Source organism: Diadema setosum, chromosome 22, assembly GCF_964275005.1.
Source record: "Diadema setosum chromosome 22, eeDiaSeto1, whole genome shotgun sequence".
NCBI classification, from domain to species: Eukaryota; Metazoa; Echinodermata; class Echinoidea; order Diadematoida; family Diadematidae; genus Diadema; species Diadema setosum.
Window position 1 is genome coordinate 889,172 of NC_092706.1, and position 15,417 is coordinate 904,588.

At 36.4% G+C, this 15,417-nt stretch overlaps 1 protein-coding gene across 1 annotated transcript in view; it reads left to right on the forward strand.

The window, feature by feature from the left end:
* LOC140245122 (A-type potassium channel modulatory protein DPP6-like) overlaps positions 1-15,417 on the forward strand; it is a 266,087-nt gene that overhangs the window by 238,130 nt on the left and 12,540 nt on the right. Inside the window, exons 4-8 of the mRNA XM_072324721.1 lie at positions 9,094-9,180; positions 10,652-10,746; positions 11,998-12,125; positions 12,811-12,898; positions 14,236-14,356. Coding sequence (XP_072180822.1) covers positions 9,094-9,180; positions 10,652-10,746; positions 11,998-12,125; positions 12,811-12,898; positions 14,236-14,356 — 519 coding nt within the window. The remainder of the gene's footprint in view (positions 1-9,093; positions 9,181-10,651; positions 10,747-11,997; positions 12,126-12,810; positions 12,899-14,235; positions 14,357-15,417) is intronic.

Sequence of the window (15,417 nt, forward strand, 5' to 3'; positions counted from 1 at the left end):
TGTCTAATTCATTATTTGTTGTTTAAATTATTATCCAGTGGTAGTCCCTATAAAATTCTGAGATTGGCAGAAGAGCAAAATAACATTTCTAATGTTTCTGATCCACCCTAACCAAAGGGGGGGGGGGGGGAATAATGTGTACCCAAAAACAAACAGAGAAGAACAGTGTTTCAACTGCCTGTGATGAATTTGTGGAGTCATTTTTGTGTACAGTTCCCCGACAGCGGTAAGCTCACAAGAAAATCAATCACTATGACAAGAGCGGAGAGGTTCAGTCCACATCATTTTTCCAGCCGAAATGAAATGCCAGCATGACCGGCTCTCGAATAGGGACATCGATCAAGGCAGTGGTCGTCGATTGATCCCATTTATTGCATGCAGAGATGATTAATGAGACAACGCGTTTTTCCCCGTGCCGTCGGGATCCTACCGACAAACACTTTTTCGCCATTTTGGGCAGTGAATAGCCGCAGTTTGATATATTACGGCGGAGAAGAGGCAAGGTGTTCAAAGGTCAGGATTATACTCTGATAGTTCTACTTCAAATATCATCCAAAATACTAACAAGTTTACATCTTAAATAGGTTGCCTGCTCCACATGACTCTTGAAGAAAATGAATGAATTGCACCATACATTTTGTATGTCCTCTCATATACCTCAACATGCAGGGCATCATTGAATAATAATGGAAATGGGCAGAAAATTAGTGGCTTGGATTGCAGGCATGTATGTATGTTTCAAAAACTCTTTTAGGGGTTTATGCTGATGCTGTAAATCTTTTATGCATGCTTCCTCAATAAGGGTTATTCACGGTTAAAACAAGAGCTTGAGACAATAGGAGGTCTACCAGTCCTACATTAATTATTAACTGAGCTTGGGAATCAAGAGGGTTTTTTTTTTTTTTTTTATATATATATATTTAAGATGTACCCTAGCATCTTGCAAGAAGCATATTCTCATATATTTGATGCTTGTTATATAGCAACGATTGATTCATATGCCATTTCAACTTGAGCAATTGCATTATGAGCAGCAAGGGTAATTTTACTGCATATAACATAAGCTAAAATTCATTATAAAGCAAGCATGCATGGACATTTGATCGTCATTGTAGCTGCTCAATAATGAATAAGGATTAAAATAATATCCATAAATTCCATCAATTAGATAATTTTGATTGAATTGTATATCTATCTTTAGAATCAGTGAAACTTTTTGAGATTCATCTGTTTGTCATTTGCAAGCAATTAAGATGTTACAATGATAATTTAAACAGCAGCAAATTACTTTATATACTTGTCATAAAAGACATCTTGAGGTTTCTTCAAATCAAACTACAAGGACATCTGAAGAGTAAAAGTCTCATTTGCACGAGACAAAGGAGCTGTTGATTTGGTTCAAATACTTTTCAACTCTGAACTACACCAGTTTATCAAAGAGTGCATCTTCATGGATGTTTTATTTGATACTTTGCTACCAGAAGTGGATGAGAAGGATGCATGCCAAATGATCATGCTTTTTAGGTGGGTTGTTTTTGTCTTTGTCATTATGGCTATCTAAAACTATTTATTCAGCCATCTGTAGGATGTACATTTCAATATTGAATCCGTCGAAAACATCTCAAAGGGTACATCATTCCAAGAAAAACATTTTGATTTCATTGGTCCTCTCTAAGACAGTATTCCCTTTTCTCCACCTGTCTCCATCACAATAACCCAGTTTGATATTTGAGGCAGGTGATGTATGAACATCTAGATGTCCCCTTTTGCAGTATTTCCCAGAACATGTTGATATATATATGGCACGTTACTCAAGAGAATCAAATTGTCCTATCTCTGCCTTATGGTAAGGCAGGTGCTTTGCTGCCAGGCTGCAAATAACTAGATTTTGGGAAATGTCAATTTAATTATCATGACGATGGCGGGAATATATACCTATATTTTAATAGATATATCACGCAAGAGGCCTACCTTTGAAATGACCCAATTTATACAAATTGAGTTGATGGTTTTGAGGCTAGCCAGGGTGTTTGTGTGTATCTCTGTTTGTACATAAGTATGTTTGTATGTCTGCCTGATATCTTGGCATGTGACTTCCCATCTCGGATATTTATGAGTGGATGTCTTGCATCCGAGCAGTGTGTGATGACACTGCTCTGGCCTTTTCCAGCATTTGGACTGGATCTAGAATGCTTGGAACCAGTATGATGAAGGCATTTAAAATTTGACATTGTTCTTTAGCTCTATAAATGATGTCATCCTAGCAGTATCACCAAAAGACATAACAGACACACATTTTTTTTTTCTCCCAAATGTCAACATTGCATATTTTGTTTCCCATTCTTCAACAACACTGTATACTGCATACTTCACAGAAGTGGACATGCATCCCACTTTATAAGACACAAAAGATTCAGAATGGAATAATGTGGTGCTTGACATAGCAGTCGCACCCTTGGTGTCAAAAGACCGGTAGCTGCTCTTGACTCTTAAAGGGGAAAGAATGGAGGGTAATGCATGAGCCTGTTACTTTAACCCTCTCTGTACCAGGCACTGTGGACAGTGTGTGCAGTGCTATGGGGTTTTCTGTGCCACTCAGCACCCAAAGCACAGGAAGGTTTATGGAGGGTAATGCATGAACCTGTCACTCAGTCTACGTGTAAAGGAAGAGTTGGTTTCTCCCTCTGCCATTAAACCCACTGCATCCGTCTTGAGTGTGCCATGTGGTAGTTGATCTGGGTGACACTCGGAGATAATATTCTGTAATCAATCTCAGGTTGTCCCACTTGCCCATTCGTTCACTGTGACACCCAGACTTCCGAAGCTGTTGGCAGGCTGCTGTATGCATGTGAACGGGACCATCCACATGTCAAAATCTGCAACTGATATCGTGGTTGTCTTCAACATGTGCAGTGCAGATACACTTAACTTCTGTGTTGGAAGATCACACTGGGTCATATTAACCAATCAAATCACCAAACAACAATCCTGTGATTTAGTCTATGTCTTTCTATCATAATGTTTATTATTCATTGTTATAGTTTTGTAATTTATAGTAAAACTTTTTTTTTTTAATTTAAGCCCCATGTTGTTTCTATATAATTATTTGTTTCAGTTGCTACTTTATCAAAAGCCTCTTAATTGCTTAATTTGTCATTGATTCTTAAAAGTTTGTTATTCATTTTTATAGAAGACTAATATTCCAGGTTTTCTCTCAAATTTATAAATTTTTGATAAATTTCTGTCTGCTTTTATACAGGTTTAATTAATTCAACCAGTTCCAAAAGATGATATGGATTAGAATTCAAGTGGGTTAGTTTACAATGATAAGAAGATAAAATGTGCAGAAAAATTCCCCAGGATTTCATGAATTAGATGTTTTCTGTGGCAGAAATTTCTGAAGGTAGCTTTATACACTGTACAGTGACCAAGGGTTGTAGCTTTAGTTTTTGGCTATATATGGTTCTGATTAAAAACCAGTGGAATAGAAATGAGATTTGATGTAATGTATAACTTCAGGTATACCGCATTGACAATAAGATGTGTTTTGACAAACATGAGCATATTTGCTTCATTTTTTTTTTTTTTTTTTTTTTTTAGTGTGTGTGTGTGTTTTAGTCTTCAGGTTTTGTTCTGTGAGGAATATGACGCACTGGTTGAAATGACAAAGGTTCAGTTTTCTTGAAATGATTTGACAGTTTACTCTGTGATTTGGAGTCTTACATCATATTGGAATGGCCATATTCAATATCCATGATACTTTTAGATGACAGTGATATTATAAGAATGCATTTGTTTCCAATCAAGAATTCAAATGTAATAAAATTTAATATGTCTTTTTCCTTTCACAACATAACTGTCATTTAAGGTACTTCATGCATTATGGAAAAGTGATATAAATGTCAGCATCACTTAGATGATATTTAGATGGTCAGAATGTTGTTTAAGCCAAGACATTTATTACTTATTGAATGTTATCATGCCATAATCATGCTAAGCAAATGACGTGTAAAGTAATACACTGCTTTATTTGTGAACATGAAATCTAACCATGTAGCAGCAATTAGATTAGAACCAGTACAAAGAAGATGTTTAGTTGCTTTAATATGTATGATGATATTCATTTGTTCATTGCTTGCGCTTTTTATTTTTATGTCCAATGCTGCCCTCTAATTTAAATTTGTGTTTTATTACAGGACAAAATCATCTAGACTTGCAAACTTTTTTTTCTTTGTAGATATTCTCACTTACAGCTGTTTGTGCCTCCCTAGCACCCCCCCCCCCCGAAAAAAAAAGTGAATAAATACCTGATTGATGACTAAAACATTAAAGTGCTTGCTTTGGGAAATCCAAATTACTTTGAAACTTGTTGAGCACATAATTGGAAGGCTTTATGATGTGGGAAAGTATTCATTTTCATAAAATGGTAATTGAAGAGTGTGTTTTGCACAAAATTTATTTTCAAATTTTTATTTCTCTCCTCTTGCATTGAGTCCTATGTCAAGTTTATCTTTTTCACCAAATTTCATTTGCAGTTTGAAACGTTTTTAATACAAGAATGTAATGTAGATGAGAAATTGTTTTTAAAAAGACTACTGTGAATGCATGTGAAAAATCAGTCGGTAAAGATGGATCATACTCCAAACAGACTTGGTGACATCGAATGTGTGTTTGCTTTTTTCAGTTGATAATAGACAATAATTTGCTGATTAATTAGTCCATTCATTCTACTGAATTACTAATTTTGAATCAAAAAAGCTTCTCTCTAGTAATGAGGAAAATCAAGTCATAAATCATTAGATATGTGATAGCATTCATCAACATCTAGTCAGATATGAAATAAAATGCTTTTGCTCCATTCTAGTGTTTGTTGTTATTTTTCCTTGCATCCTCCTTTCCCTGTGCTTATGTTCAAATATATATAAATTGTCTGCTTGCAAATTGTCCAGCCAAACAAATGGATTTCGTTGAAAGTATATCTCCACTTCCATGGTGTATTACAACATGCTTATCTGTATATTACTCCACAGAATGATATGGAACCGAGTCTTAACTCCTTTTTTTTTTCACTCCTTGACCATTTCTCATTTCTTTCACCCTGCTGCGTGACATTCCATGATGTTAAATTGCTGATTCCCGTCCCTGTCACATCATGTCTCGCTCACACACGTATGTGGAAGTAAGTATCGCAAGCCACTTCAGCAAGAGTTGAAGCATTCAAGAAATAACATCGATAATGATTTTTAATTTCATTCTCACATGCTTTATTCACCACTGCACATATTGCACTTTAAAAGAAATATCAACTTGTAAGCTACAGCCAATAGTCATAATTCATTCTTTTATGTAACATTCTAATTCTTGTCAGTTTTCTTCTTGCATCAAAATTCATGTGTCTATTGTAATGTTGCCTTATTTCTAAACGTGTTCTTGGCTGCAAATGATAACATTGTAATTTTGTAACAGCATTGTATTTTCACCTAGGAAACCTAATGTTTGTATGTAAACAAACTCTGTGTATCTGTTGCTAAATGTAGCCAAACGTTGGAGTAATGATTCTCGCCGTTTTTCAATGCAATGCAGCATCAGGCATATTTTTTAATTCAATTCATTTCAGTCACTTTATAACCATATCGCCGAACACAAAAACCCACTCTCTTTGAACGTGGCTGTTATGAGCCATGACCACTTTTGGCCAGGTCCTAATTGCCGTGGCAGCAAACAGTGAGATAAATGAATGCAAATGAGGAGTCAATAGATTCTCTAGCATACTCCGCAGTTTGTAGGCAGGGCTGTACAATCAATTATGCAAATTGTAAGGAGTGTCGGAATATAGTATTGATTTTTTTTCCCTAGTGGTTCAATGATCTAAAAAATAAGAACAACTACAGGAAATAATTGTGCCTCCTGGTACTCTAGTATTTTTTTTTTTTCTAAAGGGGGGGGGGGATGGGGCAATGATAAAGTTCAATCAAGGAAATTTCTTTGTTCAACACATCCAAGGCAGGGCGATGGAAAATGATTGTCAGTTGTTTGAATTAAAAAAAAAAAATTAACGACAAATGAACAAAACAGAACATCGGACGAAACATTTATTTGATGAAAATTCAGGGATGCATGCTTAACATCGTTTGGTAACTTGATGAATTCAATGTAGATAAAAAAAAATATACATTGAAATATCAGAATGCCTTACTAAATCTGTATACAAAATATCTAGAACTCAACATAGTGCAGAGCATGGACTTTTAGTTAGTAAATTTCTCTAAACTCACACAGTTCCAAAGAAAAGTAAATTTCAGGGCATGCTGCTTTTATAACCTGCACATTTGCTCTCCCCTGAGAAACATACTGATGTCTTTTTGTTATCTGTATACTTTTCCTCCATTCCTTCCTGTCCAATTCACTTTCTATTCTTGTTCTTTCCCTATTTGTCTATCTCTATTGAATTTACCCTTTCCTTTGCATCATTTTCTGTCTGATTTTATGTTTGAATGTGGTATTTGCTTGTTTCTTTTAAATTTTGTTTGCCATCTTGTCCCACTGATGCATTTGAAATAACAAATCTTATTCAGTCATGGTTTTCCTGTTTTTGCAGTTTACTAACATTGAATTTGTCACCGGTGCAGTAAGTTGAGAGACTAATATGTATTAAAAAAAAAATAGAATCACTAGATATGTGCAGCTTTTCATACACTTTGGTTTTTAGAAATTGTTCACCTGGTGAAGGAAAGGACTACAGCTGTCTGGTTACAACTTAGAGAAAATCAATCAGTGAATATGAAATTGTCATAAATGGGATTGCCAACCCTGATGATTTTGACTTTCATTGTACGCTCTGAAATGATGCATTTTATTACATCATCTGTTGAGAAACGATTGGACATTCACGACACTTTTCACTGCTGTCATCAGGTTGTTCTCATTCTCATCAAGCAATTCTCTCATAAGAAATAGGAAGCTCATTCATAATATCTCCAAAAAGAGAGTTGTGATAGCAGTTATGAATTAACCATGTTCTGTGAAGGATAGGCTTGAAAATCATATATGTTTGTATGTTTTATCAAGATGAGTAGATGTCCAGATGTGTGTTATAGATTTAGGTTATTGTAGACAGTTTTTCAAATAGTTCACTTTCCTGATGTTCCTCTCTCTTACATATGTGCACAAAAATTGACAGTCCTTGCCCCCTATCTGTTTTTCCTATGTAGCATGTCAAATTTACGATGAGTACCGGTATATATCTTGATGTCATGCATACTAAAAAAAATCCATTAAAGTACAAGAGTGCAGAAATATGACACATCACATTATTTAGTAATTATTGAAAATTCACTTCCAATTTCTTACCTGATATTTGTAATTTGTCAGTGTCAAATTTCTGTATGAAATGGAATACAAATCTTTGATATGTTGGAATTACATCAGCCCAATAAACAAATTTGATGATCCCCGACTATTCAAGAAACAAGAAATAAAGAGTTTGACCGATATGTTAATTGTTGCATGTAGATACATATATCATGAATTATACTTGTAAAGTCCAGTGATTAGGACAGTCACATTGATTTGTTTCCTATCAATTTTCATGTCATGGTTAAGAAAAGATTGAATTCAGATGATAAAAGGACAGTGTATCCCTGAAAGTAAGGCTTGACATCACTATACCTGCCAGTGTGCGATCAAACATTGTATTAAGATAACCATGCATGTCTTCTCTCACACATTATCTGTTTTCATATAGAATGTGTGATGTGTAGTAACAGAGATGAAAAACAATATCTCTGTGAAGCATACTATATGATATCTATTCCATTCATGTGATCTTATATGCCTTTTGTTTGATTAGAGCTTTCAAAATAATATCCTTATTGATGTATGACACTGTTTCACAAAACCAATAAAAAAGGAAATGGCCAAACGTTGATTTATGATTTCAGTTGAGGGCAGATTCTGAATGAGAAGAAGGTAAGCCTTAAAATGTGTAACTCAATAAAAGTGGAATTTCCTAACTCATTGAAATAATGGAAATAAAGTATACCCTCTGGGGAAGTGTTTGTGGAAAAAAGAGGCTTTGGATTTTTGGGTCTACTCAAGTGCTTAATCTCACCCAGTGGTGCTCTCTATAATGAATGGGGCCAAAAATAGGATGTAAATCTCCGTAACAACTACTATATAGGGATTAATTCTGACTTTTGATTAAATTGCATCATTATTTCAAAAGTTATTAGAGTTGAAAGTGAAGAGTGTATTAAAAAATATGAAAAGGGACTTATCAGACTTACCCAATCACATGCACTTTTTTAGGGAAAAAAAAAGTTGTTTCAAAGAAATTACAAAAAAAAAGACACTTTCACATTCTTGTAGTGATCAACTTCGAAGTTAATAAAATAACTGCTCTTTCACAAAATAAAGCAAATTGATATTTAACCACGTTGACCAATTACCCCATTTTCAGATCTCACATAGAGTCAGGTTGTGCCATGTTTTGCTGGTTTTGTGATGCACAGTCATGTATGTGCCATTGATATAACTCTCTATAAAAAATAATATGTATACTGTTTATTTTGTCCCCGTATATGCAAAAAAGTAACTTATTTCTTTATTGCTTTACTTATTGGCCTGCAGGCATTGGTCATTAGGAAAACAGTAGACAATAGAACTGAGGAATAAAAAGTTGGTGATACATTACTGCTACTGATATATTATCTTCTAGTGTCCATTTGAATCAAGAGACAGCACTTGATAGCTTTTTATGTGTCTAAAACAAATTCACTGCTCGGTTCAAAATTGCCTCAGGGATTCTTGGTAGTAAATCGAAAGTGCCTTTAACACTAGCTATACATCAAGCAATGGCAATATTACTCACAACGTTATGGCCTTTATTACATGTTGTCATGACGACCGGCTTCACCCACTCAGTGAGAGCTGACTCCTCACGGTCGTAAAGGAGTCCGTACCCTTGGGTCAAATTTAAAATGTATGTGCTGTCGAGTCAAGTCCATTTTAACATAATCAGCAATGCTTTGCTGCCCTCTAGAGCCTGGGGTCTAACATGTGGATTTTCAAACTCTATCCTATCCCCAGGTACAGAGGAACATGTGTTTGAAAAGTTCACCTTCGATGACATCTTCGACGAACAGTACAAGCCACAGTATTTCGATGCTGTGTGGTTCTCAGGTAGATTACCTTCATTGTTTTATTTGCATACTTCCTCTCGTAATGTTCAACCCTGTCCCGCTGAACTACATGTATCCTGATTTCTGTATTGCAGCTGATTTTAAGAATTGCTCAGTGAAATCCATCAGAAGATTAGGACTGTAATTATGACTTCCTTGTCACTGTAGCTCATAATTCTACAAGAGTAAAGCTTGTAAAACTTTCTACAAGAGTAAAACAAGAGTAGAACTTGTGTGCTTTTGTGACTGTCGTACTTATGCTGTGAGTTGATGGATCAAGATCGCATGGAGTGTATGACAAATAATCAGTGAACATACACCGTGTAGTGCTGGGCCGTTCTCATCAGCTAAAGTAAATTTATTCTGTGACTTGAGAGTAGGCGCTACAGCATGTCAGATGTGATGAAAGTGAGTTATGTAAATAATAATTTTGACTGCAAATGGGAAAACAAATGACAAAGTAACTAACATAATGAACAGAAACAGCATATCAAAGATGATTTGTGCAATGTGGATTAATGTTTGGAGTAATTATTATTGAGAATGTGAGGAAGATTATCAGAAATTCAAAATTCAGTTACTCAGTATCCCTATATTGTTGAACATGTGTCATCTTTCATCATATCACTTTGGGATTACCAGAGTTGATTGTCAACAGTATTGCTGTATCATTTATTTTTAAAGAATTATTTTTTTTCTTTATTTTTCTAAGGACCCTATTCGTAATAGACAAAAGATATCTATTGGTGAATGTTTTCATTCGGCTCTTTGGAGCTCAGGAAGAAAAGGTTGATCTATTCATATCATTCAAGAATGATATGTAGCATAATGACATGACATTTTCCTGTACACTTATCTCTTGTGAGGCACTGATGCCAGTAACCCCATAGCTGACAAAAGATTACTACAGTGCACATTGCTGAACCCAGCGGTGTCCGTGATTGATGACTTCCCAAAGATTCAGTCAGGTGTAACTTTTGGTCTTGCGGTGCAATTTGTAGAGATTGTTTCTGTGTCTTGCTGTTTTTGCAATTATTCGGGAGCAAATTTCTCCCGCAGCCTGGTGCCCTTTTCGACATTAATCATTTTGAGTAGTAGAGGAGCAGTGCCGATGCTGTTAATCCTGCTTTTAGCAAAATGTCGTCACGTTCTACGGGCTAATGAATGATATGGAGCATTTGAGATGCTGCTTTAAATGACTGAGAATCCGTAGACAGTTCCAGAGGCATATTAGCTCAGAGAGGTATGGATATTTCCTTCCCATGTGACATTAATTTGTCACAGACCATAAATCCTCAAATTTAGCAGTAAAAATCAGAGTAGCGATGCAAGGAGAAATTGCATCGTACTTGTGTTTTTATGCTCAGACAAAAAAGCATTTTGTGTAAAGAGAATTACTGCAATTAAACTTCTGAAGTAAGCATGGTTGAGCAGGTAACATTCTCCATGATGTGCATTTCTCATGTCTGCAGAAAATGAGTACATTATGCGGGACTCCACCAACAATATTGTCGCTGTCGATATCTCTGGCAACAAGTCAAGTATCCTCATCACGAACAGGACGATGGTAAACACCCTCATTTCTTCCCACTCTTTGACATTACCAACTTGGCCTGAAGTGATTTAAAGGCAGTCTTTGTGCATAAACAGGTGTGAGCTTTTTCATTGTAGAATCAATGGTGCAAACTTGACTGGTAACCAAATAAAAATGTTCATAACTTCAATAGATGTCAGTTTTATGCATGACGGGAACACCTCATCTAAACCTGAACTCGCCGTTTTGAATGATTACATAAGCAACAGGAACTATGATTTTGATGCATAACAACAGCAAAATGATGCCCTTCATCAATTATCATGAGGATCGTGTATGAAGGCTTGCAGCTACACTACCAGATTGTTTGCTCAGAATATTGAGTAGTAAAGCAATGTTTCATTTAGGTTTGTTTTAGACAGACTGGATTCCTAATTTGACACATTTGGTATATCAATTTTTGATATATATGATATCATATCTTTCTCTTATTTTATATTTCTACATTAACATCTTGTGAGAGTATCTGTAACACTAAGGTCTGAAGATGGACAGATATTACTCCTCTTGAATGGGATATGTGTTTGATTTTTCATTGTTATTTATTTGCATTAAATTTCTTTTGTTCATTTCATTGCCAACATATCACAATTCTTATATAGCAATATACAGATCTAAGAGATCACTTATCCTCTCAAATGAAAGAATCTCTTGAATTGAGCAATGTTTGATGTTTACTGTAATACATTAAAACCAACTCAAAGCTTCCCTTGTGTCGCAAGTTGTAATTGCTTGTATTTTGTATTATCTGTGAAATATATAAATGAAATATATGACTGAAAGATATAGTGCTACCATTATAGAGGTGTGAATTTTCTTCAAGTTGTCTCCCTCTACAAATGAAATGTGTAAGATTGCAACTGTTGCCCCGGTCTGTAATTTAACAAACGTTGGAAAAATTAAGGAATCATGGAACTCGAGCCTGTCATCTACTGCTTTCTGGGCAGTGGCACTACCACCAGCCAATACCATTATTGGCTGTAAATTTTCTGTATGTGCACAACCACAGTATTTTGTGAGCTGTCTCCAAACAGCCTGTATAGTTTGTTTAATACAGTGGAAGTCATGAGAATAGCATCACCATTTCAGGCCAGCATAACTTTCATTTTTGAATGCGTAGCCCTCTTAGCCAGCTATGCAAAGAAAAGAAATTTGAAGAGAAGGTTTGAATTTGTAGCAAACTTCACCCTGTGACCTGACCTTTAACCTTTAACCTTTGTACAGGATGAAGAAGGCATCGTCAGAGTGTGGGTGAATGCTGACAAGGAGCACATCCTGGTATCCACCCAGGAGAGGAAACTCTACCGCTCCAGCTTTGAAGCCATCTACAAGATTTATGAAGTCTCCACAAAGTAAGTCCCAGCACTGTCTCTGTGCCTATATGTCTGTGTGGTTAACTACTGTAGTTCCACACCACACTCATAAAGCATCATTGATTTTGTACATCACCCATCAGAGTCCCAGTGCCAGTGACTTAATCATGCCACTTTAGTAATGACAACACAAATTCATGTTACAAGATGAACAGTTTATTTAGTTGTTCAGTCATTGTGCTTGTTGGTTACAATTCGTTATTCTGATGAAATTTGATGATCCAAGAATGAAGTCATAGGTTTATAATTCTGAAGGTTTATTTAGTACATCATTCTTTTCAATTGTCTGTCTGTCTGTCTGTCTGATTGTCTCTCTCTCCTCTCTCTATCTGTATATATGAATTTTTATTATGTATATGTACATATATATAGATAGATAGATAGATAGATAGATAGATAGATAGATAGATAGATAGATTATTTTTAATGAGAACGAAATTCAGAGATTGTAATGCATTTTTAGTGTCCAACAACTTTAATGGTTGTGCAAAATTTTTGACAGGTCACATGTCTTCTTCAGGGTTTTGGTGTAATAAATCATGAGAATGTCTTCTTTTCATCTTTTGATGTACTGGATCCAACAGGCTGAATAAAATCCTTGTTTTAGTTTTATTGTATATACTGTATATATTTCTTTCCTCTCCCACACCTCACCTCATCTCAGATCTATAAGTGGGACTTTGGTGCCACCGGGCGTGTCCAGCCCAGTCCACCTGCAGTATGCCACCTGGGCCCCCACCAATACTGCCTTGGTAAGATGACTTGGACCCATTGGCCCGAATTCACGAAGGTGGTACAAACAAAACCATGGTCTAAACCATGGACAAAAACCACGGAGCGCCAAGTGTCAAACAGAATATTTCGTTACGAAATTGGTCATTTCGTTGACAAAATGACTGTTTCGTTAACGAAATTATCATTTCGTGGACGAAATGTTCATTTAGTTACAAAATGTTGTCATTTCTTTACAAAATAATCATTTCATCGACGAAATGACTGATTTCGTAGCGAAATATTGGCATGCGACACTTGGCATTCCATGGTTTTTGTCCATGGTTTAAACCATGGTTTCATTTGTACCACCTTCGTGAATTCGGGCCAATGGGTGCACTGCAGTGATGACCCCCATGTCACTCTCATCCAGGCACCTGTTGTATCTTGTGCATTCTCTGCATGGTGTTTATACCACTAACCTGTCTTCCTCACTTAGACTTTCACCTTGCAAACTTTCAAACAGCACACAACATTCTGCAGAGCAGCTCAGCTCTTGTCTGGGTCTTTAACCCATTGAGGAAGAGCTGATTTTGCCAGAACACACATTTCCCATAGACACTTACACTGACTATACTCAAGACTAGTCTTCAACACTTGAACTCTTTTATGTGCCAATGAAGGTGGCCAAAGTTTACCTATAAGCCAATGATGAAAGTACTGTCATTCCATTAGATATCTTAACATACGGAACCAATTTACCAGTGAAACAATGTTATTTCCTTCCAAAGAACCTATTGGGATACAATAAGACATCTACTCTATGCCAAGTGGTATAAAAGGCATGTAGTGCTCCATACCTCAATTCATCAACTGAGGACAGTTAAGGTCATCTTTTGACCAGTGTTTTCATCTTTCTTTTTACATACTGATAGGATATTTTTTCCTAGTGGAAAATAAATTCAGCACAGAATTTAATTTGGCACCTTATTTAGATATGTACAAGACTGATCATACCAAAACAGTATTGTATACTTCTGTAGTGGCTTCTATAAGATAATGTACAATGCATGATGTAGGACAGGTCATGCCTAAACACTGGTGCTGTCAGCCACTTTGATGACATTAGATTGTATATGATGTGGATATGTACATGTAGCAGAATGTAAAGTAATTTTGTAGTACATGTAGCTTACAATGTTTGTAAGTTGAGGCTGAACTGTGAAATGTATACCCTTTTAGCAGTTTTTCTTGGTTTTACTGTGTTTTCTGGAGTTTTAACATTTTCCAGTGTTTGCATGAATGTGGTGTATTGAATAGGAGTCTTCAAAAATCTTTCACTGTTTAATGTCTGTATTCTATTGCCTTTACTTCTCAGGTTTTTGTCTACCAGAATAATCTGTACTACCAGGCTGCAGTGGGCAATGATCCGGTGGCCATCACAGATACTGGTGTGGAGGGACAAATATTTAATGGAGTGCCTGATTGGGTGTATGAAGGTAATAAACCCCCTGTGGACAGAACAGAATGACCCAATATTACACTCACTGCTCACACCAAAAGAAGCAACCAAAATACGTAGCAAAGAGGGACTTGGTCATTGTAAAATACTGGTGTGAAGGAGAAAATGTTTGATGGCTTGCCCAATTGGCTTTATTTAGATAATACAACCCTCTTTGACGAAATGGAATTCTCCAATCCTCCATTTATCACACATGCATGAGGAAGGGTCAAAATAGAAAGTCGGGGCATGATCATGCATACAACTGGTGACATGGAGGGGAATAATACAAGAAGTCAGTGGAGTGGCTTCTTGACATTGTAAGCTGTACTACCCTTCTCGACTGGAATGGAATGTTCCAGTTTCTATCACTGCACATGAAAAGAAAAATGTAGGTAATAAATGAGTTGTCTGAGTGGGGGTTGGAAGTAAAATAACCCTTCAGGACAGAATGCACAGTGTTCCTATAGTTTCCGTGCACTGCAAATGTAGAGGCAAAGGTGGAAATAGCAAATTTGGTAATGAATGTTGCACCAACAAAAGTTTGCCGTGAAATATCTGATATGGTATGAAGATTATATGTGACCCGCTACAACAAAATGATCCTAAAGTCGGGGGAGGTCGATTATTTGAAAATTGCATGATTTAATCCCCTAATCTTTCTGCTTTAAATTGATATATAACACATTTTATAAAAATTATCGGCTGTGGAGATATCGATGTTTAAAAGAGAGCATGTCGAGACGTCTGGAAAATCACTGTTTTGAGAAAAGCGCCCTAAAAGTCTTCCTTTCGAGGCAATCGCGATCAAGGGACACACAAGTCAGTTTCCACCTCAATAATGGACAATAGAAGGTAAGCCCTAGCAACCCCCGAAGAGTTTGAGCGTCTGCGGTCTCCTCACCAACCAATCAGTGACCAGGATGTGAGAAGCGGCTGAGCATAGCGCACCCCGCCCGCACGCACCAGTCGACTGGGCAGTGTGCGAGCTTCACGCTTCGGTTAGCAGCAAGCAGCAAACTGACCAATGAGCTCACTCTCGTCGTTGTTAGGGGCGGA